This window comes from Phoca vitulina, unplaced genomic scaffold (genome assembly GCF_004348235.1).
Source record: "Phoca vitulina isolate PV1807 unplaced genomic scaffold, GSC_HSeal_1.0 scaffold49, whole genome shotgun sequence".
Classification (NCBI taxonomy): domain Eukaryota; kingdom Metazoa; phylum Chordata; class Mammalia; order Carnivora; family Phocidae; genus Phoca; species Phoca vitulina.
The window spans coordinates 7,333,872-7,361,183 of record NW_022589752.1 but is presented as its reverse complement, the minus strand read 5'-3'; the positions used below and the strand labels follow the sequence as shown (position 1 = coordinate 7,361,183).

Sequence of the window (27,312 nt, the reverse complement as noted above, 5' to 3'; positions counted from 1 at the left end):
TTATTATGTATTCCTAACTTCCACAGTACTGGTAGACGTTTTACACAAACATTAAAAACCATGACAATTATCTGAATAATGATTGTTTCTATGTTATATATATTCTGTGCTAAGAGCCACCGTGGTTCTTATTTCTACTCTGAAATCGTAGTTATGGCTTTCTCCTTAGGAGCTTTCAACGTGTGTGAACACTGGAATCTAAAAATAAAACCAAATTGCCTTGAGTTGAACCTTAAAAAGTTCACGTTTTAAAAAAAATATAGCATAGGGGCACCTGGGTGGCTCAGATGGTGAAGCGTGTGCCTTCGGCTCAGGTCATGATCTCCAGGTCCTGGGATCGAGTCCCATGTCGGGCTCCCAGATCAGCGCGGGGAGTCTGCTTCTCCCTCTCCCTCTGCCTCTCCCCTGCTTGTGCTCTGTCTGTCTCTCTCTCTCAAATGAATAAATAAAATCTTTAAAAAAAAATATAGCATATTTGCCCTCAGTGTCAAAAAGAGTTCCAAGTAAAATAAAACTTGAATCCCCCTAAAGTTAGACTCTTGTAGGAAATATGAACTTTAAAGGTGTTTGCCAAGATTGTGCTGGAATGACCAGTCCCCCGCCCTTTCCAGCCCTTGAAGCTCTGACGGTCAGCCCTCTGACCTCCACTAGAAAGGGGGTTAGGGGTTGGGGCCAGAGAAATGGGCTGGTCTCTGGATGAGTTTGTCTGGACCAAGGAAAGGTTTCTCTTCTCCCGCATCAGCATTGCTCACCTCTCTGTGAATGATGCTGTGTTTTCTTAGGCCAACTATCTTGACCACAGCATGGCCTTGCTGCAGGGAAGTGATCTATTTCAGGAGGAGCCATGGTCTCCAGGAAGCCCAGGCAGCCAGATGTCCTCCTTGGCCTCTGCGTGAACTCTGTGCACGGACCCGTGTGTACTGCAGAGCTTCTGGGCTTGCTGTCTGTACTTACAAGCTGCTTCTGGGCATGTGCACGACCGCCCTGTATATGGAAAGCTGGATTGGAGAAAGTGGCTTCGTAAAGGTTTAAGCAAGACTTCCTCCTCTGAGTGTCTCAAATCTAAGCTGTCTGCAGCTGTAGCACAGACCCTCACCTAAGTTTCTCACCCCGTTACAAGCATAAAAGTGGGATAGAGTCCCAGCTGGGCCAGCCTGGCCTGCGTTTTACGTGGATGCCGCAAGTGGAGGAGAGACCAAGAGAGGGTGCTGAGCTGCAGCCCACCCCACTGGCATGCTGGCCCAGGCTCTGTCCTGGGTGTTGACTGTAAGGTTTGAAACACCTAGGGAGGAGGTCAGAGATGGGACCCTGGGGAGACACAGTCCTGCTGCAGGTACCCAAAGCGCCTAGTGGCAAGGTTGATGTCAGGTGAGGACTGAGGAAGGCTGAGGGGAGAGGGAGCTAGCTGCCTGGGAGACCCCTTGCCTGTTTGTGGCTGAGCAAAAGGGAGACGGAAACAACATCTATTATATTTAGGGATATTCTACTGCTGTTCATGCTGTCATGGTTTCAGAGTTCAGTTTCACATTTCCTTATTCAGATTTCACACCCTTGACTCTGCCACGCTGAGGAGTGTCCCACGTACAGACAAGGGGCTGCCTGCGCTGTGTTTGCAGGGAGCCCTCGTTGTCCTGAGCAGCCCTCCGTGGTTGCCTGGGCACCTCTCCTGGCCCCGGTCGCCTGCCCTGCTCTTCCATCTTCTCTGACCCTCCGGGCCCAGGTCAAGTCTCCCGTGTTTCCCCGCAGCTTCTTCTCCTTCTCCAGCTCACGCTGACTTCTTCCTTCCCCGAACTCTTTTCGTCCTTCATCATGTGCACCCCTGCTTGGGGCAAGTGCAGCAAGCACAAAAAGGCCGTGTGGTGCAGCTTTGGGACGACAGGCTCGGGCACCTGAATGCATAGGCCCAGTTCCTGGTTCTGTTCACTATCAGCTTTGTGGTCCCAGGCAGGTTCATTCACTGCGATAGGCTTCAATTTCCGCTTCTATAAAACGAAGGTAGAAATAACACCTGCTTCTTACTTTTGTTGTTGTTGTGTGTGTTTAAAGAGCTAATATATGTGCTTAGGAGAGGTTCTGGCCCATGGCAAGCACTCAGTAAATGTTAGCTGTTATTTAAGTGTTAAATGTATGCTTTTCTTTCTTTCATATATTGTTTATAGGACCTAACTCAGTGCCCAGTATTTTGACAATTGAATATTGCTGTTGGAATAGCTTGTCATTTTTCATAGCGATGAAGTTGTAGCAGCCTTCCTGTTAATTTCCTAAATTGATCAGGTATATGTGGTATCCTGAATCATCATCCTTTTATTTATTTTTTTATAGTTTTTTTTAATTTAAATTCAATTAATATATAGGGTATTATTAGTTTCAGAGGTAGAGTTCAGTGATTCATCAGTTGCATATAACACCCAGTGCTCATCACATCCTGTGCCCTCCTTAATGTCCATCACACAGTTACCCCATCCCCCCACCACCTCCCCTCCAGCAAACCTCAGTTTCCTGAGTTTAAGAGTCTCTTATGGTTTGTCTCCCTCTCTGGTTTCATCTTGTTTCATTTTCCCCTCCCTTCCCCTATGATCCTGTCTTGTTCTTCAAATTCCTCATATCAGTGAGATCATATGATACTTGTCTTTTTCTGATTGACTTATTTCACTTAGCATAATACCCTCTAGTTCCATCCACATTGTTGCAAATGGCAAGATTTCATTCCTTTTGATGGCTGCATAATATTCCATTGTATATATCTACCACATCTTCTTTATCCATTCATCTGTTGATGGACATCTAGGCTCTTTCCATAGTTTGGCTATTGTGGACATTGCTGCTGTAAACATCGGGGTGCACGTACCCCTTTGGATCACTACATTTGTATCTTTGGGGTAAGTACCCAGTAGTGCAATTGCTGGGTCGTAGGGTAGCTCTATTTCAACTTTTTGAGGAACCTCCATACTGTTTTCCAGAGTGGCTGCACCAGCTTGCATTCCCACAAACAGTGTAGGAGGGTTCCCCTTTCTCCTCATTCCTGCCAACATTGTCGTTTCCTGACTTGTTAATTTTAGCCATTCTGACTGGTGTGAAGTGGTATCTCGTTGTGGTTTTGATTTGTATTTCCCTGATTGCCAAGTGATATTGAGCATTTTTTCATGGAATCATCATTCTTTTAAACACATGTTAATGACGTGTTTGTACTTGAGTGTAGTGTTTGAAATTCAGGCAAAGGGAAGTTGAAGACAGATTTAGTTGGCAATGACAGAGAGATAGCAGAGCATTGGTGATCAAGGGTATAAGCTAGATTAACCTTCTGACCCCTTGCCTACTATCTATTGGGCCTTGGGGCAGGTTTTTTGACCCTTAATACTTTGGTTTCCCCATTTGTAAAATGAAGATTTTAATAGTGCACATCTTGTAGGAAGGTGCTAAGGATCTATATGTAGGAACTGCCTGGGGCACCGTAGGCATTTACTCAATGTCAGCTGTTTTATTGTTGTCATTGTTAACAGAATGTGTGTTTCCCCAGTTTACCTGGACAGTCCCAATACCAAATACTCTTTTTCACTAACTGAATTGTATTTGAATTTATCAGTCCATATATTCCAATAAGAGGTTCAGAAAACATGATTAAGGTATCACTGGCTGTTTTTAATCTTCTTAGTGCAAAGGTTTACTTGTGTACCCACGCAGATGTGTTTTGCAAGTAGCAGTGATTTCATTTGCATGGGTTCCTTAGAGTCTCTGGTGTGCAAGAAGTTTGGACTGGTAGAAATAATGGGAAACCTGCAGCAAAGGCTGTTTGACAGTGTGGTTGGAGAGGAGATCACGTGATGCAACCAAAAGACATGGAATCAGCTATAAAACGTCTGAGTTCTGGTTTAGGAGGCACTGCTCACTAGGTCTAGATCTGTAATATGGGGATGGTGCTCTCTCTTCTGCCAAGGGCATATGGATCTTTCAAGGATTAAATATTAGACTGGACCGAAAAGCCCTTTGACATAGAAAAGGTCATACAAGGGCATAATATGTATATTCTTTTTTTCTTTTTCTTTTTTTTTTTAAGATTTTATTTATTTATTTGACAGGGAGAGACACCGCAAGAGAGGGAACACAAGCAGGGGGAGTGGGAGAGGGAGAAGTAGGCTTCCCGCCAAACAGGGAGCCAGATGTAGGACTTGATCCCAGGACCCTTGGATCGTGACCTGAGCCGAAGGCAGACGCTTAACGACTGAGCCAACCAGGTGCCCCAATATGTATATTCTTGTAATGGCTTCTATTTTGGCAATTTAATATTCTGGTTAGTAGAAAGTTTTGAATGATACCAAATTAATGACCAATTAACACAAAATAGAAATGCATTAAGAAATCAGACTGCTAAATAAATGTAACAACACATACCTTTGTCACTTATCCCTACCATCAAGTCTCTCTACCTACTTGGACTAGAGACTCATCTATTTCTGAATCTGATATCTCAGAAACTTCCAGAATCACTGCTGCCTACCATTTCCCCATTGGGGCTGCTGGACCCTTTGCCCTTTGTTACGGACCTCACAGTAGTCGCAGTAACAACATCATTTAGTGCCACTTTCTACTGGAAATCACACTGGGTCATCACTGCCTGAAGCCCTTCACTGACTGTTCCTTGCTGTCCGAATAAAGTCCAAACTCCGCAGTGGGACATGAGGGTCACTGAGGTCCCTGCCTCCCTCTCCAGCTTCCCTGTCACCACTCTGCCAGTATTAGATCCCGCAGCTAGAATGAACTTTTATTTTCTTCATCTTGCTTGCCCGATCTCAATCCTAGGCCTCTGTACATGTGTCTTATTCCTTCTCTCCTTACCTAATTCACTTCTCATCTTCCTCAGGTGTCAGCTTCATTGTCACTCTTGGGGCATCCTTATCTGTCTCACTCTCTGTTCCTGCTTGCCTCTTCTCTCTGTGGGGCTGGCTGGCTGATGGGTTCACAGTACAGTGACACCCTCTCTGCCATGCACACACTCTCATTTTGGCCATCTATTCTCACATAGAATTTCTGAATCAGCCCACAGTACGTGGAGCTTGCATTTCAACCTGCAGCAGCCACTACACACCTTAACCTTTAAAAGGATACTTCATAAAAGACCCTTCAAGGATTGTGCCCTGCCTCAGTTCATTCAGTTGTAGGAAAATCCTATACTAAAGGTTTTATTGTGGACTCATGCAAATGGAGGAAGATCCTGAAGATGAACTTTTATCATTTAATTCAGTAGAAATCACTGTGTTTCTACACATGCATGTAATAAATAATCCATGTTGAAAGTGTGCTAAATAAACCAGCTCTGTTTTACTTAAATGCTACAGAGAGTAGTGAATGCTTTGGATTTGGATTTATATCTCACCTCTGCCACTTGCCAGCTGCAAGATCCGAGTAAATTCTTCTTTCGGCCTCAATCACAAGATGGGGACAAGCATGGCTCCCAGGGTTGGTGTGGAATTGAATGAAATAAAAAAAGTAAAGTGCAAAGCACAGCTAATGATGCACATGAAATGCATTAAGTATTCCCTATTATCAATGAATCGGAAAACTTTTCTGGGACTGTTAATGACAGACAAGGATGATATCACCAGAACTAAATTTTTTGCTGTAAAAGGAATAAAAATTGGGGCCTCTGACTAAATTCATTTTAGAAGGAATATAAATTAGACCACAGACTTAATGAATAAAGCCTGAACTCATTGACCTTTGATCTCGAAGGACCCCGATCTTCTGCAAATCAGTTAACATTTCTGGACTTTCATTTTTTTTTTCTTATGTGTAAAACTGCCTGAGCTATTCTGATCCCTTCCAATTCTAACTTTGATTTTCAGAATGGTTACAATAACTGAAATTATATTCCTCTATGCCTTCTCTGTCCTTATTTCCACATATTTCTTTGTAAATAACACACTGAGCTAAGTTTGAAGTTTCTGGAAGAAAAATTTACCATAGCCCCAGAATGGGGTATTGAAGGTCAATTGGGGTTTTTTGAATAGATAAAACTGAGAAATGCATCATTGTCTTAGAATTGTTAGCTCCTTTCCTTCAGACTCTGCATTTGAATATCAAAGGAGACATCAAAGGTTGTCTCACTCCTCTTCAGAATGCCTTTGGTTATTAAGATTTAGATGAGGCACTTTATGAGTTCAAGGAGAATGCATTAAAGAAGAACCCAAAGACACTTAAATTTCTTTTTGTTGTTTTTGTTAAGCTTGTAATCTTTTCTAATGTGAGCTGTGTCTTGGTTACTTTGGTCAACTGAAAAAAAAAAAACACACCTTTTTTTGTGTGTGTGTTTCAAACAGAAGCAGATTCTTAAATTCCTATTCTAAAAAGCTCTGATTTTAATTTTTAAAAAAATTTTTGGTCATGGTATATGACTCTTTATTAATCCCCTTTATTACCTTGAAAGAACAGGAGAAATTAAATTAGTATGACTGGTGTTCTAGAAGGAGTTTTGTATATAGCTCATAGGAGTGGTAAAATTTTCCTTCTACCCTTTCAGCTTCTTTGGCTGGTCTGATTATTAAATTGGCATAGGATAGATTAACAGGAGAAAACAAATTTAATTTCATACGTACAGGAGCCGCATAAAAATATGAGACCCAAAGGCAAGCCAGGCTTCTCTGCCTCCCTGAGCTAAGGAATGGGGTAGGGGTCTGGAGCTTGCAAGCAGGGGAGGGTAATTCGCAGGACAACAGGAAGAGCAGATGTTCGGTAATTACAGATTTGCTCTGTCCTACAGATAAGTCAGTCATTCAGTTAAAAGTTGTTTCTGGTATAGCTTTCTCTCTGAGGCAGGCCCCCTCTTCTAAATTCTTTTAGGTAGTGAAGGGAGAGATCAAAGTTTTTCTTGACTCTGCTGGGTCTTGATTGCCTTTAGCTTAAAATAACCCACATGCCAAAGTGGTAGATTTTAGGGTCATGTATTCTGTGCCCCTTCAAGCTTTTTATAATTTATTGGTATAATGTTAAACAATAGCAACTCTTTGTATCTGAGATGTTTGCCACAGAGCTAGTGTTAAGGCAAAAATTAACAGGTTTTTATAGATCCTGAGAAGGGCTGGAAAGTATAATATAACATCTTCATTTAAACCAGCAGAATTTAAGGTTAAGATAGTACCATCTGAGTGGTTTTCCTCCTCCAGCTTGCTGTCTACCTCCCAAACTGAGCATTCTTATTTTGCACCCCGGTCTAGCACTGGAGGATAAGGAACACACAGAAAAAAAAGGGCGGGGGGAGGGTGAGGGTTGAGTGGAGGCAGAAAAATATTTTAAAAATTTTATTAGGGCAGGTAGCATTTATTGATCATTGTGTTATATATATCAGTTACCCACTGACACAATAATTCTGTGTCAACAAAGTCAGTGGCTTAAAATAATGAGCATTTATTTAACACTCAAGATTACGGTGGGTGATTCAGAGTAGCTGGTTGTCCTTGTCTCAGCCAGACCTTATATGGGATTTGATGACTGAGAAGCTGTGGAGGTGAACTTCAGGAAGTCACATTCAGCTCTGAATATTTGAACACAATCAACTGAGAAGGTGGATGTTAATAGAAAATTTGATGTCAGAAAAACAGAGTATTGGGTGTGGCGGAGCACAGGTTAGGGAATCTACTTTGGATAATCTTGATCTGTTGTTTGCCTAAAATCAGAAATTGTTAAAAATGCAGAGTTTGACAATGCCAACACCCCAAACTAATGTTAAAATATTTTTTTAATGTGCAACTGCAAATTATGAAGGGTCCACTCAAGTGTGTGGGGGGGATCGATCAACTAATATTTGCTTCCTCCTAATCCCTTAACATTTCTTTCTTTCTTTTTTTTTTTTTAAAGATTTTATTTATTTATTTGACAGAGAGAGACACAGCGAGAGAGGGAACACAAGCAGGGGGAGTGGGAGAGAGAGAAGCAGGCTTCCTGCAGAGCAGGGAGCCCGATGCGGGGCTCGATCCCAGGACCCTGGGATCATGATCTGAGCCGAAGGCAGACGCTTAACGACTGAGCCACCCAGGCGCCCCTTAACATTTCTTTTTAAAATTTTCTGGTTTCTCTCTGTTTTTCTTCACTTGTCATTTATGATGTCATCCGTTGGTGAGAACATCCAAGAATCACAGCATTTTAGACCTGAAACCATTGAGTTCAACTCTCATTGATAAAAGAAGAAAACAGAACTCTTATAGACTTGTTACAAGCCATAAAACCAATGCTGTGGAAGCACAGGAATAGAACCCTTGGCTCCTATTCTAGTTGGGTTCCTCAGTGCTTTGGTTTGGTTGTTGGAATGTTCTCTGGCTTCACAGGGAAAACAGTGGAGACTTTGCCTGAAATTGAAAATTATCAGTGATGGCATTTGCATAATGCCTTGTTTAAAAGGCACATATGGGGCGCCTGGGTGGCTCAGTCGGTTAAGCGTCTGTCTTCGGCTCAGGTCATGATCCCAGGGTCCTGGGATCGAGCCCCACATTGGGCTCTCTGCTTGGCGGGGAACCTGCTCCTCCCGCTCCCCCTGTTTGTGCTGTCTCTCTCTCTCTCTCTGTCAAATGACTAAATTTAAAAAAATTAAAAGCTAAAAGGCACTTATAGATACTTTAGCTTGTGATTGAAATGAATAGCTGAGAGAGAATAGCTAAATATTCTAGTTTTTTGGTCTCTTCCTTTGTAAAAAAGGAATTCTATTTTTCCACATGGAATTGTTATAAGTGGTTAATAACTACAATTTAATTACTTAGATTTGTGTCTGGCACATATTAATTATTTGGTATTTTTATTCTGTGTGTTAATACTAATAATGTTTTTGTTGTTCAGTTCTACTTTACAGACTGTACATATTCCACTATCTAATTTTAATATGAGTGGGGGAGGAGGAAGGGGTACAGACAGTTCAGCCCTGCAGTGCTTCCTGTGTGAGCTTAGGAATCTCAGCCCGTAACCTAGTGTTTACCAAAACAGGGGCCATATCATTTTGACTTATTTTCTCTTTTAATATTGGTCAACAACTAGAAATAGAAATCTTGAAAGAGGTCATTTTTCAACCACTGCTCTCTCTATCATTTTAGGCTTTCATGGCTTTGGGATGCTACATTTTAAGAGCAAATTATTTGGCGTCTGAAGGAGCTTATTAACTTCTTGAGGAAATGGAATTTGTTGTGGAGGAAGAATTTCTAAACAAAGGGATACTTTGTAAATATCACTCCCTGAAATAACCCTCATAGTAAGCTTTCAGTGAAACAAAATGCAGACTTTAGGAATTTACCTAAGTTTAACATTGAACAAAATCCTAAACCCTTGGTTTGTTGTTCTATAGAGAGGACACCACTTCTGATGTTTTCCACTGTGTTAAAATAAACCAGCAATGGAGGGAACCTGAGAAGTGAAGCTTCCAAAAGCAGACCAACTCAAGAAGCGCTTTTTCATTCCGACCTATTGCAATTTCAGGCCTCCCCAACACTTTTCCTTCCCACACTGCTATTCCCTTCCTGCTACCACTTATCTTGCTTCCTGGAAAGGAATAGCAGAAATATCCAGGGTTGATCTTTGTTGAGTCATCCTGAAAATGATAGTAATAGTGGAGGCAGAGCTGAGGGAAGCCACTTAGCAGTGCTTTAACCTTTTGGGAATCATAGATCCAGTTCACACTGAAGGTCAGAGCTAAGGATTTTGCTTCAGAGATGTACACAGATATATACATAAAATCTTGTGTACTGATTCAGGAAGTGATGCCTCTTTTGGGACATTAGTGATGCACCTGCGTTGTGAGAGCTGACAGTATCCCTGGCCTTCCTCCTTGTCAAGCTTGAGAGCTAAGGAACGGTTTAAGAGCAGTGCTTGGGGATGGATCCAGTCCAGATTTTGCTAAAAGCAGACTCATGTGTTTTTGAGCTCACCTCATTTTCTCCACTCATTAAAAACTCTGAAAGGTCAGATCCACAGTTGTTTATGAACCAGGAAGAGGAAAAGGGAGGCAAGAAGAGAAACCTGCCTCTGAGTGACATTGTTGCCTCCTTATACAGTGCCATTTGGACACATTTAATTGTTGCAAAACAGAGCAACCATATATATTTTATAAGCAGTCATCAAGATGGACGCTTCTTTGTGGTATGAACCCTCTGAGGCCTTACAAAGGGATCTCTCTCCAGTAAAATACTCCCATTGTGTAAAGAGACCTCATTCAAGTGCAAATTTTAAGAGATTCCTGAAGAAATCCTTTGAGGAGAAATTAAATTGAATAGAGTAAAAGAAAAAAAATGGAAAAGGGTAGGGAAAGTAAGGATGAGATGGCAAATGCTTGCTGCATTACATGATTCAATTTGATTTGTTTCCTTCACTTCGTAGTTTAAAACACAGAAGTTTGCATGTAGGTGAAAATGACGTGCTTTAGGTTTTTGCGTGGAGTTGTTAATAGCTTTCTCTTGCTTCTCTTTCATTGTCTTTATTTTTTTAAAATTATTTACATATTTATTTGAGAGAGAGAGAGAGAGTGAGAGAGAGAGAGAGCATGAGTGGGGTGAGGGGCAGAGGGAGAAGCAGATTCCCTACTGAGCAGGGAGCCCAAGGAACCCCGGGACTCCCGGATCATGACCTGAGCCAAAGGCAGATGCTTAACCAACTAAGCCACCAGGCACCCCCATTGTCTTTATTAAAGCCATGTGCCTCATATGCAGAAATATGGGGCTCCTACTTTGTACAAGTGAGTGAGCTGTGGCAGACACAGCATCCACATAAGTTCCTGCCCCTCTAGAAGTTGACATTCTTGTAACCTAGTTTGGTTCCTGAGGCCATAGGCAGGTGAGAAAATTGCCCACTGCATATTGGTGAGCTCTGATCCCACCAATGATGCTTACTAACTTTGTTAGCTTGGGTAAATTTCTTAACCTTGGGTGACTTGGATCCTTTTTTTTTCAGGGGTAAGATATTTGTGAGATAGGGCACCTGGGTGGCTCAGTGGGTTAAGTGTCTGAATCTTGATTTCAGTTCAGATCATGATCTCAGGGTCATGGGATCGAGCCCCATTTTGAGCTCTGTGCTCAACTGGGAGTCTGTTTGGGATTCTCTCCCTCTGCCCCCCTCCTCTCTAAAATAAATAAATAAATCTTTTAAAAAAAGATATTTGAGATATTTTGTAGATTGAAGACATAGTACCTCTCAAATTAAATATAGTAGGTAAACTCTTACTTTGCTTCTGATCATCCCTTTGACCAGTGTAACCATACAGTTGCCAGAAGGCCTGGGTTATTTGGCGTAGATGGGGTAGTAATATTCATAGCTAAGAGTGCTAGATCCTGCTCCATATATTATTTCATTTTTTTCTCACAGTGTTTCTGTGGAGTAGGTCCTACTATTATCCCCCCCTTTTTTTTTGTAAGTGAGAAAAATAGATGGGCAAAGAAGTTAAGAAACTTGCCCCTGGTCTTCCAGACAGGAAGCAGCTGGGGGACTAAAACCCAGGTGGTCTGGCTCCAGGAGCCATGCTCTTAGCTCTGATCCTTTCTAGCCTTTTTTCGAGCTACAGCTATTCACAGTGAATGGAGAACATTATGTGTGGTGGACTCTAACACTTATTTAAGATTTTTTCCCTCTCTCTCCTATTTCAGGTATCTGACAGCAAGGAACAATAGAAATTTCCTGCTTACCATGAGGCCATTCTTAAAAAGGGCCACTTTGGTCATAAGTTATGTAAGTATATATATGCTTCTGAAATATCTGATAAGGAATATTTTACTTTTACTTGGCTCAGAGACATGATCCAGATTATTTAATAGAATCAGCAATAGATTCTAACAACACAATCTTAGGATCAAAGAGTTTACATGCCGTGAATGTTAACAAAGCTTCGGAAGGTATGTATGAAAGCCTTCTAGGAGTATGAACTCGGTGACACAGACAGTGTTAACTATAATATTTTATGAGTACCTTTCAAGGCGCTGATCCTGAGGTGTCTCAGCAGCACAAACCTAGCTATATCAGTTATGTATTGCTGCACAACAAACCACCCCCAAATGTGGTAGCTTAAAACAACCACCACATATATTTGCCCTGAATGCTTTAGTTGGGCAGCATCGAGCTAGGTGGTTCTAATGCTCCTCATGATTTTTGACTGGGGTTACACAAGCAGCTTCCTGTAGCTGTCAGCTGGGCTCATTGTCTGTCTGTGGTATCTCATTCCCTAGGGTCTCTCCCTGTGGCCACTCTCTAGCAGGGTAGCCAGGACTTCCTTAAAACATGGCCGCTGGGTTCAAAAGCATGAACCAGAAGTTGCAGGACCTCTCAAGGGGGTAGGCCCAGAACTGACACAGTGTACCTGCTACCACTTTCTGTTGGACAGTGCAAGTCACAAGACCAACTCAGTCTTAAGAGGAGGGGCAGTTGGCCTCCTTCTTGATGGGAAGAGCAGAATGCACATGCAAAGGGAGGCGGCATTCTTGGTCGCCATCTTTGGTGACTGGCACATTAATCACTTTCTTACATTGTTGGGTTCAGGAATTCCAGATTAGGAGACCAGTCTCTTATGCTGTTGCTGTTCCCCGTAAATTTGGAGAGGAAACTTATAAAAAGTGTTTGAATTGTAATGTCACCAATTAACGTGATTTTTTTTTCTTGACCCTAAAACACGTTTATGGAAGAAGAGTATGCAAAAACTGAATGAGGGTGGAGAGCCTTGACTGGACAATCTCAACAAAAGGGACAAAATATTTCTCTAAAGTATTCCCCAGTATCTTTGCATAGAATTAGGATGATTCATCACTGGTTTCAGAAGTGATTTATTTTCTTAGAATTGTATGGGAATGCAAGTAATTTAACATCATTGCTGTGATGAAAGTTGTCAATTATTAATCCTTCTGTTTTTTTAAAAATTTATTCTCAAAGCCCTTTCGACTATTTATCTTCCTATTCTTTTTTTTTTTTAATTATCACAGCCTTTTTCCTCTACATGGTATTTTAGGGAATTTATATTCTTTCAGGATACTTTTCCTATTACTTTCATAGTTGATATTTTCCATTATAATGTCTTTAAGAATTTAAATTCAGTTTGAGCAGGACGTTGTGTGAGCGTTAAGATGATTTTCAGTTGCTGCCTGGGCATTGTTTACTGTTGATAAGCCTTGGCTAACACCATACATTTATTTTCAGTTTTTGGATTTGAGGTTATTTATATAAAAAATACTTATAAAGGAAGTCCGTGATATTTATGGAGAAAAAATCCAGTCTTAACTATCTCCAAAATTAATCCTTTAGCTTTTTATTTAAGCAAAGGTTTCCCTCTGACTTTAATAAAAACAATGTAATTGGTCCTATTGAAATGAGAATCACCTGGAAGGCCTGTGTGGGTGAACACCCTTATAAACAAAACTCATCCCCACAGAAATGTCTCTGCTTCTGGTTTTCTTATTCACCTTAGCAACAGGATAGCGCTATTTAGTGATAGAATTCCAGTGGGTGACACAAAAGCTGTTCCTGGGATTTGTTGAAATGACCCTTCATGAATGTTCTGCTTCAGGGCATTCAAGGGTGGGAGCACTTCAAGTGTGTTTATTCAGAACACAGCAGTATTATTTATTGTACTTTAAATTAACTTTCATGGGGCTGTGTAAATGGAATGGTTAAGAATGTGGTTGGACAGTGACATGGGCTCACCTCCTGGATCTTGCAGTTTATTAGCTGTGGGGTTCTGGGTAAGTTACCTCTAAGCCTCAGCTTTCTCATCTACCTCTGGGGGGGGGGGGGGTTGCTGTGAGGCCGCAGGTGAGATGGAAAAGCCTTTAGCACAGTGGATAACAGCTGGTAAATGCTTGATACTGACAGCTGTATTTAAGAATTTGCTTGTCTTTCCCTCAACACCTTCATTGTTTATACTCTTCTCCCTACCCAGCTGTTTTCCATCTTGCCTCATCTTGAATGTTAGGATTTTATAGAAATGCTCACAATGGAACAAAACAAGACATTTATAAAGCATCTGCAAGTGTCCTCCAGAAAGGTGGGGCTTATGCCCAACAAGCAATGATTTTCTTACCAAATTTTCTTTTCTTTGAAGGTGATTGTTGTTTTGTACTTCCGTCTGTGGATCATGGGAGGATCTATGCCCCTTTTTTCAGAGCAGGATAATCCAGCTTCATTTTCGCCTTACATTCTTACGAGGTCAGTAAATGTAATTTTTCTTTTTTAGCCTAACATGGTATTTATTAGATTGTTTTAAAATTCTTAAATGATAGTTTGCCTTTGCATTTTAAGGAAAGGAGGGTTGTATTCTGTCCAGGGTGTGGGGAAAAAAGAAACTACTATTCATACATTTGGAATTCTTCTCAACTGGTGGTGCTGTTTTGCCAGGCTTATTGCTATTCTCATATTGGTATGCATTTGCTTATCCAACAGGTATTTTACTGAGCACTTATTATCAATAATAAATACCTACTGAGTGGCAAGTGTTATAGAACAATGCACAGAGAAGTGTATAGAGGTTGATTGAGCATTAAAACTATTTGTAAAATCAGTGAAGATGTTGAAAGTGGAAAACAGAAATGAACAATAATTTTTGCTAAGATACAGCTCATTTTATCATACTATTTGTCCTTAGAGATTTAGTGATATTGGATCAAGTAGTGATGTTGATCAATGGATCTGGTTCATTGAGATGGTTTTTAATTCCTTATCTGTTCCATCTGCTGTGATGTCCTGCTAAGGCTTTCAGATATAGTTGTATTTGACCATTTTAATAACTTTTCTTCAGGCTATATTGTTGCAGGGCGCCTGGGTGGCTCAGTCGGTTAAGTGTCTACCTTTGGGTCAGGTCGTGATCTCGGTGTCCTGGGATTGAGCCCTGCTTCGGGCTCCCTGCTCAGTGGGCAGTCTGCTTCTCCCTCTCCCTCTGCCTCCTCCCCCCCCCCCCGCTCATGCTCTGTCTCTGTCTCTCTCAAATAAATAAATACAACCTTTTTTTTTAAAAAAGGATGTATTGTTCCTATTATGTTTAAATATTCAGATGCACTGTTCTTAAGTTTTTATAGTTTTATATATACTTTTTAGCATTTAATATCATTTTCATAATAGTGTCCTTCACTTTTTTGTGTTTGCAGACATAATAAATCTTAAATTAAACCTTGTTCTACTGCCCATTTTTATTTTGGCTTACTTGTATCTCTTAAGGACAACACATTGTTGGATTTTTTGTTTCTATGCCAGGCAGTGATCTTTGCTTTATTTGACTCATTTATTTTATGTTTTAACTGCTACATTTCTCTTTTCTTTGCCTTGTATGTTTTTCTTTATTGTTCCTAGTCTTTTCTTCCTTTTTTTTTTTAAAGGCAATTTCCCTTTCAAAAAAGATAACTTCAAATTTGATTAACCCATTTCTACAAAAATATCATGGCACAATTGTTTGCATTACTTCTGACATATATTTCTGTTAAAGAATCTTGACTGTGCCCTCAGAAATCATATGATATCCAGCCTCTAGTGTTGACTTATCTTTTTGAGGTACGCTAGACACTTATAAATTGTTTGTATCTTATATTTTTCAAAACGTTGTTGGATTAATCATGACATCTCTAACCCAGCTTTTTGTTAATGTTGCAACCTACTTGTCCTTTTTGGGTAGCTCTCACTGGCTTTCGAAATTTCCAGGATCCATGTCTGGATATTTTTAGCTCATTGATAAATTGTTTCAGGTTCTGTAGCTCCTTAAATAGCTACATTCACCTCCAGAACAGACTGTTCTGAACTCACCAACTAGTGATTTCATTCATATCTCTGTCATCAGTAAACAAGTGCCTTCCCCGTGGTCCTCACTGCCCTCCTATCTGCCAGGGGTGTTCAGTTGCATTTTTATCTCTACTGGTGGCACAAAAAATTCTTTGGTGTAACCTCTGGCAAAATTAGTACCTTGGACCAGTCATTCGCCAGGTTCTGCCTTTCATTTCCAAGGCATATATATCCTTTTTCAGAGGGGTCTGAAACACATTTCATCTAGGACTTTCTGTCTGTGAATCCATCTAAGTGACTATTCTCAGGTAATTTAATCAGTATAAAGTGATAGAACACAACATCCTAACACCTTTATATTCTTCCCCTTTTTTCTTTTAAAAAAACATAGCTTTCTTCCTGGGGCTCCTGGGTGGCGCAGTCAGTTAACCGTCCAACTCTTGTTTCTGGCTCAGGTCGTGACCTCAAGATCCTGAGATCGAGCCTCGCGGTGGGCTCCCTGCTCTTCCCTGCTCCTCCCTCCATCCCCCAAAACCGTATCTTTCTATTTCTGTGTTTCGTGCTTAAAATATGTAGGTACCCAGGGACATTTCAATGACAGTTGCTGTAAATGGCTTTTCACATTCCTGTAAGATAGCTGCATTATAATTGACTCTGAGCATCCAGAAAATTGTCTTTAATTCCTTTCTGAAGTAAGGTTTCTACTCTGCTTGCATAATTATTTGACCTCTGGTAGACTGATGATTCTCAAATTGGATTACCTTGGTCTATTTCCTAGTTGTGTTGGTTTTTCTTTCCTTCTCATCAGCAATGCAATTTAGCTATGATTTGGCTGGCTCCGGGAGCCCGTCACTACTAATCACAGGTTTGTCATCCAGCTGTGTCAGTCTGCCTCATTGATGCTCCACCTCTTTTATTGGGTTTATAAACTCCGAACAACTTTTATAGCATCTTTGCTTCTATCTTGCAAGTATTACATCTTCTTTTAAAGTCGATATAATAACTTACTCTATTATCAGATGAGAATTTTCAGACTAGCTTTCTCTTTCTTTAATAATTGCTGTAGTTATTACTATATTGCAATAGTTATTATAGTTATTAATATAAAATATTGCTATAGTTATTACAGTTATTAACATGTAGTTAAAAAAAAATCCTAACAGTTTTAAGAGCAAAGGTTTTCCTTTGTTTCATTCAGATGATTTCTTGTGGCTTTAGTTCTGAGATTCCTTCACTTGTAGATTATCTGTTTTCCATGTGGTTAGCTAGGAAGAAATACCCTGTCATTTTCTATTTACCAACACTGGGATGCAAAATCATTGTGGTTTGCTTATGAGAATCCTTTGTTAAGAAAAATTATCAAAGACATGGGAATAAGACAACAGATGACTGTGTGACATTTAGTCTAATGTAGGGCATTGTCTAACAAACCTAGAAGAATACAACTTTGACTTACTTACATCTGCGCTACTATGTTTTACAACTGTGTCAACTTAGAACTTAACATATAGAATAGGATAGGTGTGAACATTTCTTACTCTCTGTAGTAGGAAATAAGACTTCAAATGTTACAGTTTTATTGCCTTGTAGGCAATAAATTGAACAAATTTGTGTTTAATTTACCAATCTCATTCCTTTTTATTATTTCATGAACTATATAACCCTAGTTTTACATATTTAATTTGAGTATATTGATATATGTATACATTTATATATATGTATTTATTCTGTTTATATATATCTAAGTAACAGTTTAATAGACCTACCGTACAATTCACCTACTTAAAGTATACAATCCAGTAGTTTTCTCTATACTTAAAGAATTGTGCAACCATCATCACAATCAATTTTAGAACATTTTCATCTCCCCGAAAAGAAATCTTATATCCATTAGCATTTATTCCCCATTTTACGTCAGTACCCCACTCCTAGATAACCATTGATCTACTTTTTGTCTCTATTGAGTTACCGATTCTGGACATGTCAGATCAATGGACTCAAATAATATGTGGTCTTTTATGACCGGCTCCTTTCACTTAGCATAATGTGCTCAAGATTCATCCATGTTGTAGCCTGTATTCATACTCCATTCTTTTTTCATTCCCCAGTAATATGCCATTGTATGGGTGTACCACTTTTTACTTTTCCTTTCCTCTGTTGATGGCTGTTCCAAATTAACACTGCTATGAACATTCATGGACAAGTTTTTGTTTAAATGTATGTTTTCATTTCTGTTGCGCATGTACATCGGAGTGCATTTGCCAGGTCATAGATGTTAACTTCGTATTTAACTTTGTGAGGAACTGCTAGACTATTTACCAAGGTAGCTGCTCCATTTTACATTTACGTTTACATTTACAGCAGTATTTGAGGGTCCAGTTTCTCCGCATCCTCACCAACACTTGTCTTTTTTGACAATCTTTCTGTTGTTTTAATTACAGCCATACGAGTGGGTATAAAATGGTATCTCAGTATGGTTTTGATTTGCATTTCCCTAATGGCTAATGATGGTTAACATCTTTTCATCTGCATATTGGCTACTTCTTTATCTTCTTCAAGAGAAATGTCTATTCAGATTCCTTGACCAGTTTTTAATTATTTTTATTATTGAGGGGTTTTATTATTTTATTATTGAGTTGTAATAGTTCTCTATATATTCTAGCTACAAGTTGTTTATCAGATAACATGATTTATAAACATTTCCAACCTTTCTGTGGGTTGTTGTTTCCCATTCTTGATGGTGTCCTTTTGAGCACAAGTGTTTTTAAATTTGATGAAATCCAACTTATCTATTTTGTTGTTGTTGCTTGAGCTTATATCTAAGAAGGCTTTGCCTAACTCAAGTTTTCTTTTAAACTGGCTTTTTCAAGTGTCTGGTTTCCTTATTAAACAGTTATATAAACCTTTATTTTCACTGTGTATTTGTATGAGGATTAAATTTTTAATATTTTTAAAATTGTACTTTGTTACAGTTTATGTTAACAGTAATTTGGAAGCCATTTAGAATTTGATTTCTTATGCTTGATCACTGGGCACTGGGCACTTGATCAAATCACAAGGCAGATCAATGAAGTATTGGAGAATCATCATTATCAGAATATACTGGCAATAAGTTTCTTATTGTATTAGCTGCCAGGAATTTGATGTGACTGATCAATAAATTTTTCAACCCATAATTAATTGAGATTGTGTGGATCAGTTGAATGGTATGACATTGAATTATAAACATTTCTATTTTAGACCCGAGAAGAAAAGTGTAAGTAGAATTTAAAGAATGGAGGAGATACTATGGGTTGTACAGCTTTCTCTTGACAAGCGAGTTTCCCCGGGCTCAGTTGTCCAAGCCAGATAACCTAGTAGTCATGATTGGCTACTACCTTCCTTTCATCCCTCACCTCTAAGCGGTCACGTCGTTCTGTATCTTTGATCTGAATGTCGCTAGGATTTTTTCACAATATGCATCCCTGCTGCTACCATTTTCATTTCAAGGTCCTCGTGGTCTCTCACATGCATTACTGAAATCCTCCTAACTTGTCTCTCTCCCCACAGTTTGCTCTCCTCAGATCCATCTTCCACACTATTTCCAGATGACATTTCTCACTGGCTTAATATTTAAAAGGTCAGTGGTTTCCTGTACCCTTTAGGATAAGGAGTAAGGAATTTGACCATGGTCGTTCTCTTCAGGCTCATCTCTTGAAACCCCTCTGCCCTTCCTCCCTAACCTTAGACATTAACCATCCTAACCTGCTTTAATTCCCTAAATGCACCACTGCTTTTTACCCTAGAGTCTTTTTACATGTTACTTTCCAGTCCTATAATGCCCTTTCCTTCATTCTTTAGCCGTTGTTGGTTCTGGAAGATCTTGCCAGAACCTTCTCAAGCCTGTTTCCTGAACCACCACCACATAACACCTCAGAATCCTGGGACCCTCACAGACCCCCATGCGTTCTATTTACCTGTGCTGTCTGTTTCTCAGTGTAAGCCCAGCCCATTCATGAAGGCTCAAGGTAAGTGCTAACTCTTGCAGAGAGGTTTTCCTGGCATAAACCTAGTGACTGCTCCCCACTCACAGGCTGTACACTTAGTGATTTCCACCGTGAATTGCTTCAGTAAGATTGCTCTTTTCTTGACATTCAGGATCTGGTGTTGTGACTTGGGAGGCAGGGAGAGGGAGCCTGCAGCCTGGTGGCTTTGCAGTGAGCATTCATCAGAGGAGCACGTCCAGGGTATGTGGCCGGGGTGACCTCAGGGCTGGTGTCTTCCCTTTAAGAAGAGAGGGGACTGCTTCACAGAAGTAGATCTCAGAAAGTTGGATAGGAGTGTGTTCTAAAAGCAGACTGAGGCTACTGCATATATGCTCAAAGCTCTGTGAGCAGCAGCTGTCCTGGTGGCTCCTAACATCATTTCATTCTCTTACTAGGCTTCTGCTCAGAGCCTGGCACAAAATAAATCCTGAGAATATTGTTGAATGAATGAATGGTGATCCTGGTTAACCGCCCCCCCCCCCCCCGCCCCACCCTGGGGAAAAGGAGTGAGCCTTGTTGAGGTGCCCTTCTGGGGGGGAGGGGCTTGTCGCACACCTGCTATCCCCCCCAGGAACACCAGAAATGTGATTGTAATTGTCACTTGCAGCCTCCTCCCAACCCAATGCCTTGTTCAATTTTCTGTCTTCAAAAATATCTGTAAGGGTTTGCTTACTTGTAACTTCTTAAAGGCAACAAAATGTTTCCTTGAGAATGATGGGATTTATGCTGTGGGGTATCTGGTTAACTTGCATGATTAAATATAATACAAGAAAATACAAATATAGCACCATGGTTCTGGCATTAATTTTCAGTTCCGTCCCTAGCGAGGTGGTGAAGCGCTTAGCCAGGAGCATCAAAGGGAACTCTGTCTGGGGACCGTCTCTCTGCCTCCTGTTTTGTCAGCTTTGCTCTCCTGCTTCCCTCCTGGGTCTTTCACAATTCTTGCACCTTTGAATGCCCACATAGCTGTGGCTGTAGTGTTGTTTATATAACTCACAAGAGATTCTCTATTATCTTCTTTGTAATTGCTCTAAATTTAGATTAAAGTACTTTAAAAAAATTTTTTTACGTTAAGAAAATTTTGCCCTCATATGTCCAAATCCCTCCATCCCTCTCATCCCACATGGAATTTCTGTAGGAACAAGGGCCAGGACAGAAGTTTTTTGTACTGAAACAGGGACAAAAAATAAAAGTAAAAATAAAAAAATGCCAGGGTAGTGATTTTGGCAATTTGGGGATTGAAAATTTTGCACTTGAAAATTTGGGGATTGGATTTGAGAGTGGAAAACAAGAGCCAAGGCTTGAGGCATGAGTTTGTAGCAGGAATTCTGAACTAAAAGGATAAAATCAAGGGCAGGTTGAGTATAGAAGAGGCGGAAGATGGGGCTGAGGGCCAACGTGATTGTCTACATCTGCACTGCCCACTACAGGAACTGAGAGTCACATAAGGCTCCTACTGAGCACTTCAAATGTGGCTAGTCTGAATTGAGGTGTGCTGTGAGGATAAATAAAGACTACCTGGGATTTTGGAGATGAAATCCTGTAAGAAAAAAATAAATTAAAATATACCACTAATAAATTTTATACTGATTATATGTTGAGATGATATTTTGTTGAGATGATATTTTGAGTATATCCATCGAAACAAGATATATTACTAAAATTAATTTATCATGTTTCATTCTACTTTTTTTAAATGTAGCTAATAGAAAATTTGAAACGGTGCGTGTTTTTATTGTATTTCCATTGGACAGCACTGGCCTAGACCAAGCACTGGGGCTCTTTGCCTGAGGAGGGCGAAGGATGAACGGGCTGGCGAGGAATAAATGGTGTGTAGAGCCCACCCCACGCCCTCCACAGCCTTCCTCTGCCTCAGGCTTGGGTGGTTTCTTCTAAGCCGCCAACTCATGTTTTCAAGTGGTGGGAGGACTTGTACTGCACTCCACCTTTGGGTGTGAAGACTAACTTTGAATTTGAGTCCCATCTGAACAAAATGTCCTTTAGAGCCCAAGACCATGGACGTTCATGACACTTCTTGTAAATTACCACCCCTAATTGTGCCCTGAATACAGCCATCTGGGGCTTGATGATTTTACTCCAGCTGGGTTGTCAGACCTACATGTGTCCCTAAAACACTTGGGAATCACACTGAAGTATCAGTTCTGGGGTCCAATGCCCAAAGATCCTGCTCCCATGGTTTTGGTGCACGGCACTTGAGAAGTGATGGGAGAGGTTATGTGCACCTTGTTCTGTCGCAGAATCGTCCTTTGGCCCAGGATTTACTCACCTGTTTATATAAGTCTCTTTAGAAATGTGATCCTTTGACGTTCAATCTTGTAAATCCTGGATTCAACATAAGAACAAAAGCCCAAGTTAAGTATGGCTTCTGCATAAGGGTGGAGCCTGCAGAAGAGAATACACAATGATCCACTCTTAAGGCCCCTTTCTGCAGCTGCTGCCTAGTAATTGGGTTTCCATCTGACAGATTGGAAGGGGACAGGATGTAAAGCCGTGTGTATACTTGGTGGAAGTATTGCCTTTATAATATTGTAAATGGTTGTCTTTCAAATCCAGGAAATAGACTGGGATTGTCAGTGAACGAATATAAAGGCCCCCTATCAGCATCATGTATTTTCATGAGATGTGGCCCTGGATAAGCAAGTGGAATATATCTACTTAAGTGGGTAGATGTATTTCTGCTGTTTGGAAATCTAGGTAAAGGCTTGTATTACTTTGTAGGAAAATATCAGGATAGGAAATACTAAGATGAAGGTAGAACTCAGCATCTTCCTTCTAAAGAAGCTTCTTTTCTCTTTCCATTTTCAGTTGATAGTTTCAAAGAGGCACAAAAAAAAGCCTTAGATTTTGATCATGACAACCTCAGGGCACTACGTCTTCCTAATCTTTATAACTCTTGGAACCCCTAACATAAGGACTATTTCATAATAAACTGTGAACAAATTGAACTCAAATTTAAATTATTATTTTAAAATGTATCGTGTGTTTCAATTGGGCTATGCAAAATGAGCTGCTCTGTTCTTGCTTTAACAACTGGCAGGGCTTTGAGTTAGGAGGTCCCCCATACGTGTGGTTTTTTTTAAAAAGAAACTGAAGTTATTCTGATTTTTAAAGTAGCGATTACCAAACTAGGGTGACTCTCAGAATCACCCAGGGAAGTATGTTACAGATAAAGATTTCCTGGTTCATGTCTCAGAAGTTCTGAAAAAATAGTTGGGTAAGAGAGTCTTTGACCTGCAGCCTAATTGGATCTGGAGGCACGTGTGTGTCACCCTTTTTGAAAGCCTCAGGTATAAACCTAAAGAGCTCTCTGCAAGGGGGCTGTTGTCTCCATTATGTATTTTGTATTACGTTCCTAGAAAAGTAGCTTCTTGGGGATGAAAGAGGTTATCAAGGTCACTGAGAGCAGTCTTCCCAACTGAAATGATACTACGTAATAGTAATTGACCTAACTTGTCTTGGACCCTGGGAACGAAGGGGAGAAATACAAGGAAGAGGAAAAGAGAGGAAAAGGGAGGTAGTTTGGCGAGGTAGCAGTTGCTACCTCTGGACTTGGGATCAGTTGTTGGAAATTGCTGGTCTGGATCACTTACTGATACTTTACTTCTTGAAGAAAACTATATAAACCTTTAAACCTACATGTTGTATTTCTATTGTAATCTTAAATCCCTGAGAAGCTGATAAAAATTAAAGAAACAGTTTTCTTCTTTTTTCCTAACATTGGAACATCAAGACAAAGATTGCTTTTCATAATGAATAAAATGCCAAGCCCAACGTTTTTATTTAAGGATTCTATTTCTTGCTGTGTGATGCTCTAACAAGCATTTATATCTGTAGTCATCTGTTTAGTATGCCGTAGAAGGGATTACACACTGGCTTTAAGTTTTTGTCAGCCCTGCTTTAACTAAAAGTTAGAGTTTCTTTTGTTTTGTTTTGTTTCGGTTTAATAGAAAAGCTGAAATTCACCTGGGCTTCTCTGTTCAAGAAGGAAGTCAGGGTCTCAGGCAGGCGCTTTTCCACAAAGTACCAATATTTGATCCATTGTATTTCCTTTCTACTTTAATAAAGATGTGCGAATGGGAGGCTGTATGATACGGTGGAGAATTCCATGCAGAGCCGTGTGGAGGCTCTGTGCTGGGTTTTCTGCGGGACACTGAGCGAGTCACAGCCTCCATAGGGCTGTTTCCCAACTGCAACAAAGAGGCTAATGCCCACTTCATAGAGATTGTGTGAGGGTCAGCTAATCCTTCCATGCAAATACTTTGTGAACTAGAAAGTGCTGTGCATGTTTAAGGGATTTTTAATGTCATTGGATGTGGTTCATTAGTATACCAATAGGATTCTTCTGTGGAAATCTGGAAATCTGTGCCTGATGCATAGTAAGCATTTAGTACATGTTTGCTCAGTGGAAGCCAAACCTGTGCTCCATGAGAGAAAAGTATGTGAAATAAAGATGTTGTTAAATGCTTTACAGAAAGAAACAGACCTTAAGTAAGAAATGAACCAAGTATTTATTTTGCAGAAGGTATTATTTGCTTTTTTTATTTTTTAACAGATATATGGGTGAGAAGTTGTTGCTGACAGTCTTGCATGTTGAAATTCATTTTTTTTCCTACTCTAGTGAAGCTGTCTCTGCTAATAGAATAACTGTATTAATGGCACATTAAAAAGGTCAGAGAGACCTAATGACATTTCAGATTCACTCTATTATTTATCCATGGTAACAAGAGTTCTCACTTAAGCTGTATTCATTGCAATTTAATATAAAATAAGAAAATATAAGGCTGGCATAGCTTTTTTTTTTTTTTTTTAAAGATTTTATTTATTTATTAGAGAGAGAATGAGAGAGAGCACATGAGAGGGGGGAGGGTCAGAGGGAGAAGCAGACTCCCTGCCGAGCAGGGAGCCCGATGTGGGACTCGATCCAGGGACTCCAGGATCATGACCTGAGCCGAAGGCAGTCGCTTAACCAACTGAGCCACCCAGGCGCCCAAGGCTGGCGTAGCTTTTTAATGATGCTTCTGTGACACATGAGGGGAGGTGTCTTTCCTCAAACATTCCTCACTCTTTGATGGTGTGCCATGAGCTAGCCCACGCTAGATGCTGAGGGGGCCACCCAAAAGCAGAATCTCCAGTTTGCACCCTTCAGCTACCTGCCTGGACAACTGGAAACCCAGCAGGTATCTCTTGTAGGACCATATAAAGCTATGTGGTTGCCCCAGGCCAAAAATGCAAGTATAAAATGGAAATATTTTCAGATTTTTAGGTATTATTTTAATACCAGGTTAATTTCTTAAAACCCACTGAATCCATCCATTTAAAGAGCGAGGTGCTGGGGAAATAACCATCCACGAGACGCAGCCCTGTGCCCCAGGAGCTTCTGCTCTGGGGGGCAGACGGACACACGAACACACAGCTACAGGGGAGCGTGCAAGCCTAGGCGGGGCTGTGGGAGCACAAGAGGGACCCAGCCTGGCCTAGCAGCGGGCTGTGACAGGCAAGGTTTGTCAGAGGATGGGACCGGAAGGGTCAGCCGGAGCTGGAGTTCAGCGGCCCGTGAGAGTTGGTTCCAGAAGGTGAGGCGAGCTGACAGGTGCTGCTCTCAGGAACTGGACACCTGAGAGAGAGCTGGGAACACTGCAGTGACAAGTGTGTGGGGACAAGAGAGAAGGAGAGGTGGGGGCCATGCTCCAGACTCAGTCTGGAACAGATGCTCAAGAAGCCCGTGAATAGAGCAAATACTGAGAGGAGCAAGGCAGCCATGAGGAAAGCCTGTGGCGCAAAGGGAGGGTGCTGCCCTGCTTAACGGACCACTTGGTTTGGGTTCGTGAGAAGCCTGGTTTTACTTTTATTTTCTGTCTGGATTCTTATGGGAATTTTTAAAATAACCCTACCTTTATTTTTTTATTTTATTTATTTATTTATTTATTTAGAGAGCGAAAGTGAGCATGTGTGCACGTGCACATGAGGTGGGAAGGGCAGAGGGAGAGGGAGAGAATCCTCAGGCAGGCTCCAGGCTCAGTGTGGAGCCCAACATGGCACTTGATCTCACCACCCTGAGATTGGGACCTGAGCTGAAATCAAGAGTCGGACGCTTAACTGACTGCCCCAAAATAGCCCGACCTTTAATTGAGCTGGTTTGATAAGACCATTGGTTCTTATAATCCACCAAAACTTTAAAAACAAATGCAGTGAGAAGCTGGTGAGAGTCATTTGGATCTCTTTTCCGATTTCACTAAGCGTTTGGAAATGGTCTTGCCTTCTCTGTTCCCGGGTGCTGAAGCAGCAGGTGTTCAGTGGTACCGCTGGGCCTTGGTCCTGGAAAGCCTGGAAGGTCCTGGTGCCTTCTGCTCTGTTGTTACGGAGGACCGAGGGGATGAGGGCGACAGACCGCCATCTACACAGTCCATTTAGTTGGGGTTGCCTTGTGGCTTTCTGCCCCAGCCCTGTGTCCTGGGGGTCAGGTCCTGCTTCCAGTCACCCTGTCTTTGTCTATAGATGGTTTTCTGTGATTTCCTTTTCTTGTGTGTCTTCTATTTCTGTTCTGTATTACCATTATGGTGTTCATCCATGTTGTTGCATTCATTCTTGTTGCAGAATAGATTTCCTTTGAATGGGTATATTACAATGTATATATCCATTTTATTGTAGATGGATATCTGGTTGTCTCCAGTTTGGGACTATTAAGAAGAGTTGTGAACAATGTTGCAAATGTCTTTTGGGAAACATCTGTATGCAATGCTGTTGGGTATAAACTCAGGAGTAGACTTGCTAGATCATGCATGCATTTAATGTGCTGCCTTAAACTGCCTGCCGTTCTCCAAAATGGCTTCACCAGTTTACAGGAGTATTTCAAAGTTCGCGTTTCTCCACATCCTCGCCCAACACTGTGGTGATATTTTTCCTTTTGGACATTTTATCAGGAGTCATTTTATAATTTTTTATATTACACATTTTTAATTCTTTAATATGATCCATATTCTTTTTTTTAATCATTTTTTTTTAAGATTTTATTTATTTATTCATGAGAGGGAGAGACAGAGGGAGAAGCAGGCTCCCAAGGAGCAGGGTGCCCGATGCGGGACTCGATCTCAGGACCCTGGGATCATGACCTAAGCCAAAGGCAGACGCTTAACCATCTGAGCCACCCAGGTGCCCGACCCGTATTCTTTTTTTAAAAAAAGATTTTATTTATTTGACAGAAAAAGAGAGAGAGCACAAGCAGGGGGAGCTGCAGGGAGAGGGATAAGCAGGGTCCCCACTGAACAGAGAGCCTGATGTGGGGCTCGATCCCAGGGACCCTGAGCCGAGGGCAGATACTTAACTACTGAGCCACCCAGGCTCTAATATGACCTATATGACCCATATTCTTAACTGTCCTCAGAAAGTGTCCTGCTCGTGTACAGTTTGAAGCCATTTGGGGGTTCTGCCTGGACTGTCCATCTCCCATCTCTCCACCTATTTAAATTCTACAGCTTCTAAGACATCATCCCTGAATCCTCCATTTCTCATTAATCTCCCATTTCTTAGAACTCCATTGAAATTTGATCTTTATATTTCG

The 27,312-nt window shown here is 40.8% G+C and overlaps 1 protein-coding gene across 3 annotated transcripts in view; it reads left to right on the top strand.

The window, feature by feature from the left end:
* Positions 1-27,312, top strand: part of TMTC1 (transmembrane O-mannosyltransferase targeting cadherins 1) — a 263,658-nt gene that overhangs the window by 112,385 nt on the left and 123,961 nt on the right. For all 3 annotated transcript variants that reach the window (XM_032432765.1, XM_032432764.1, XM_032432766.1), the window contains 2 exons: positions 11,607-11,688; positions 14,045-14,148. In XM_032432765.1, coding sequence (XP_032288656.1) covers positions 11,607-11,688; positions 14,045-14,148 — 186 coding nt within the window. The remainder of the gene's footprint in view (positions 1-11,606; positions 11,689-14,044; positions 14,149-27,312) is intronic.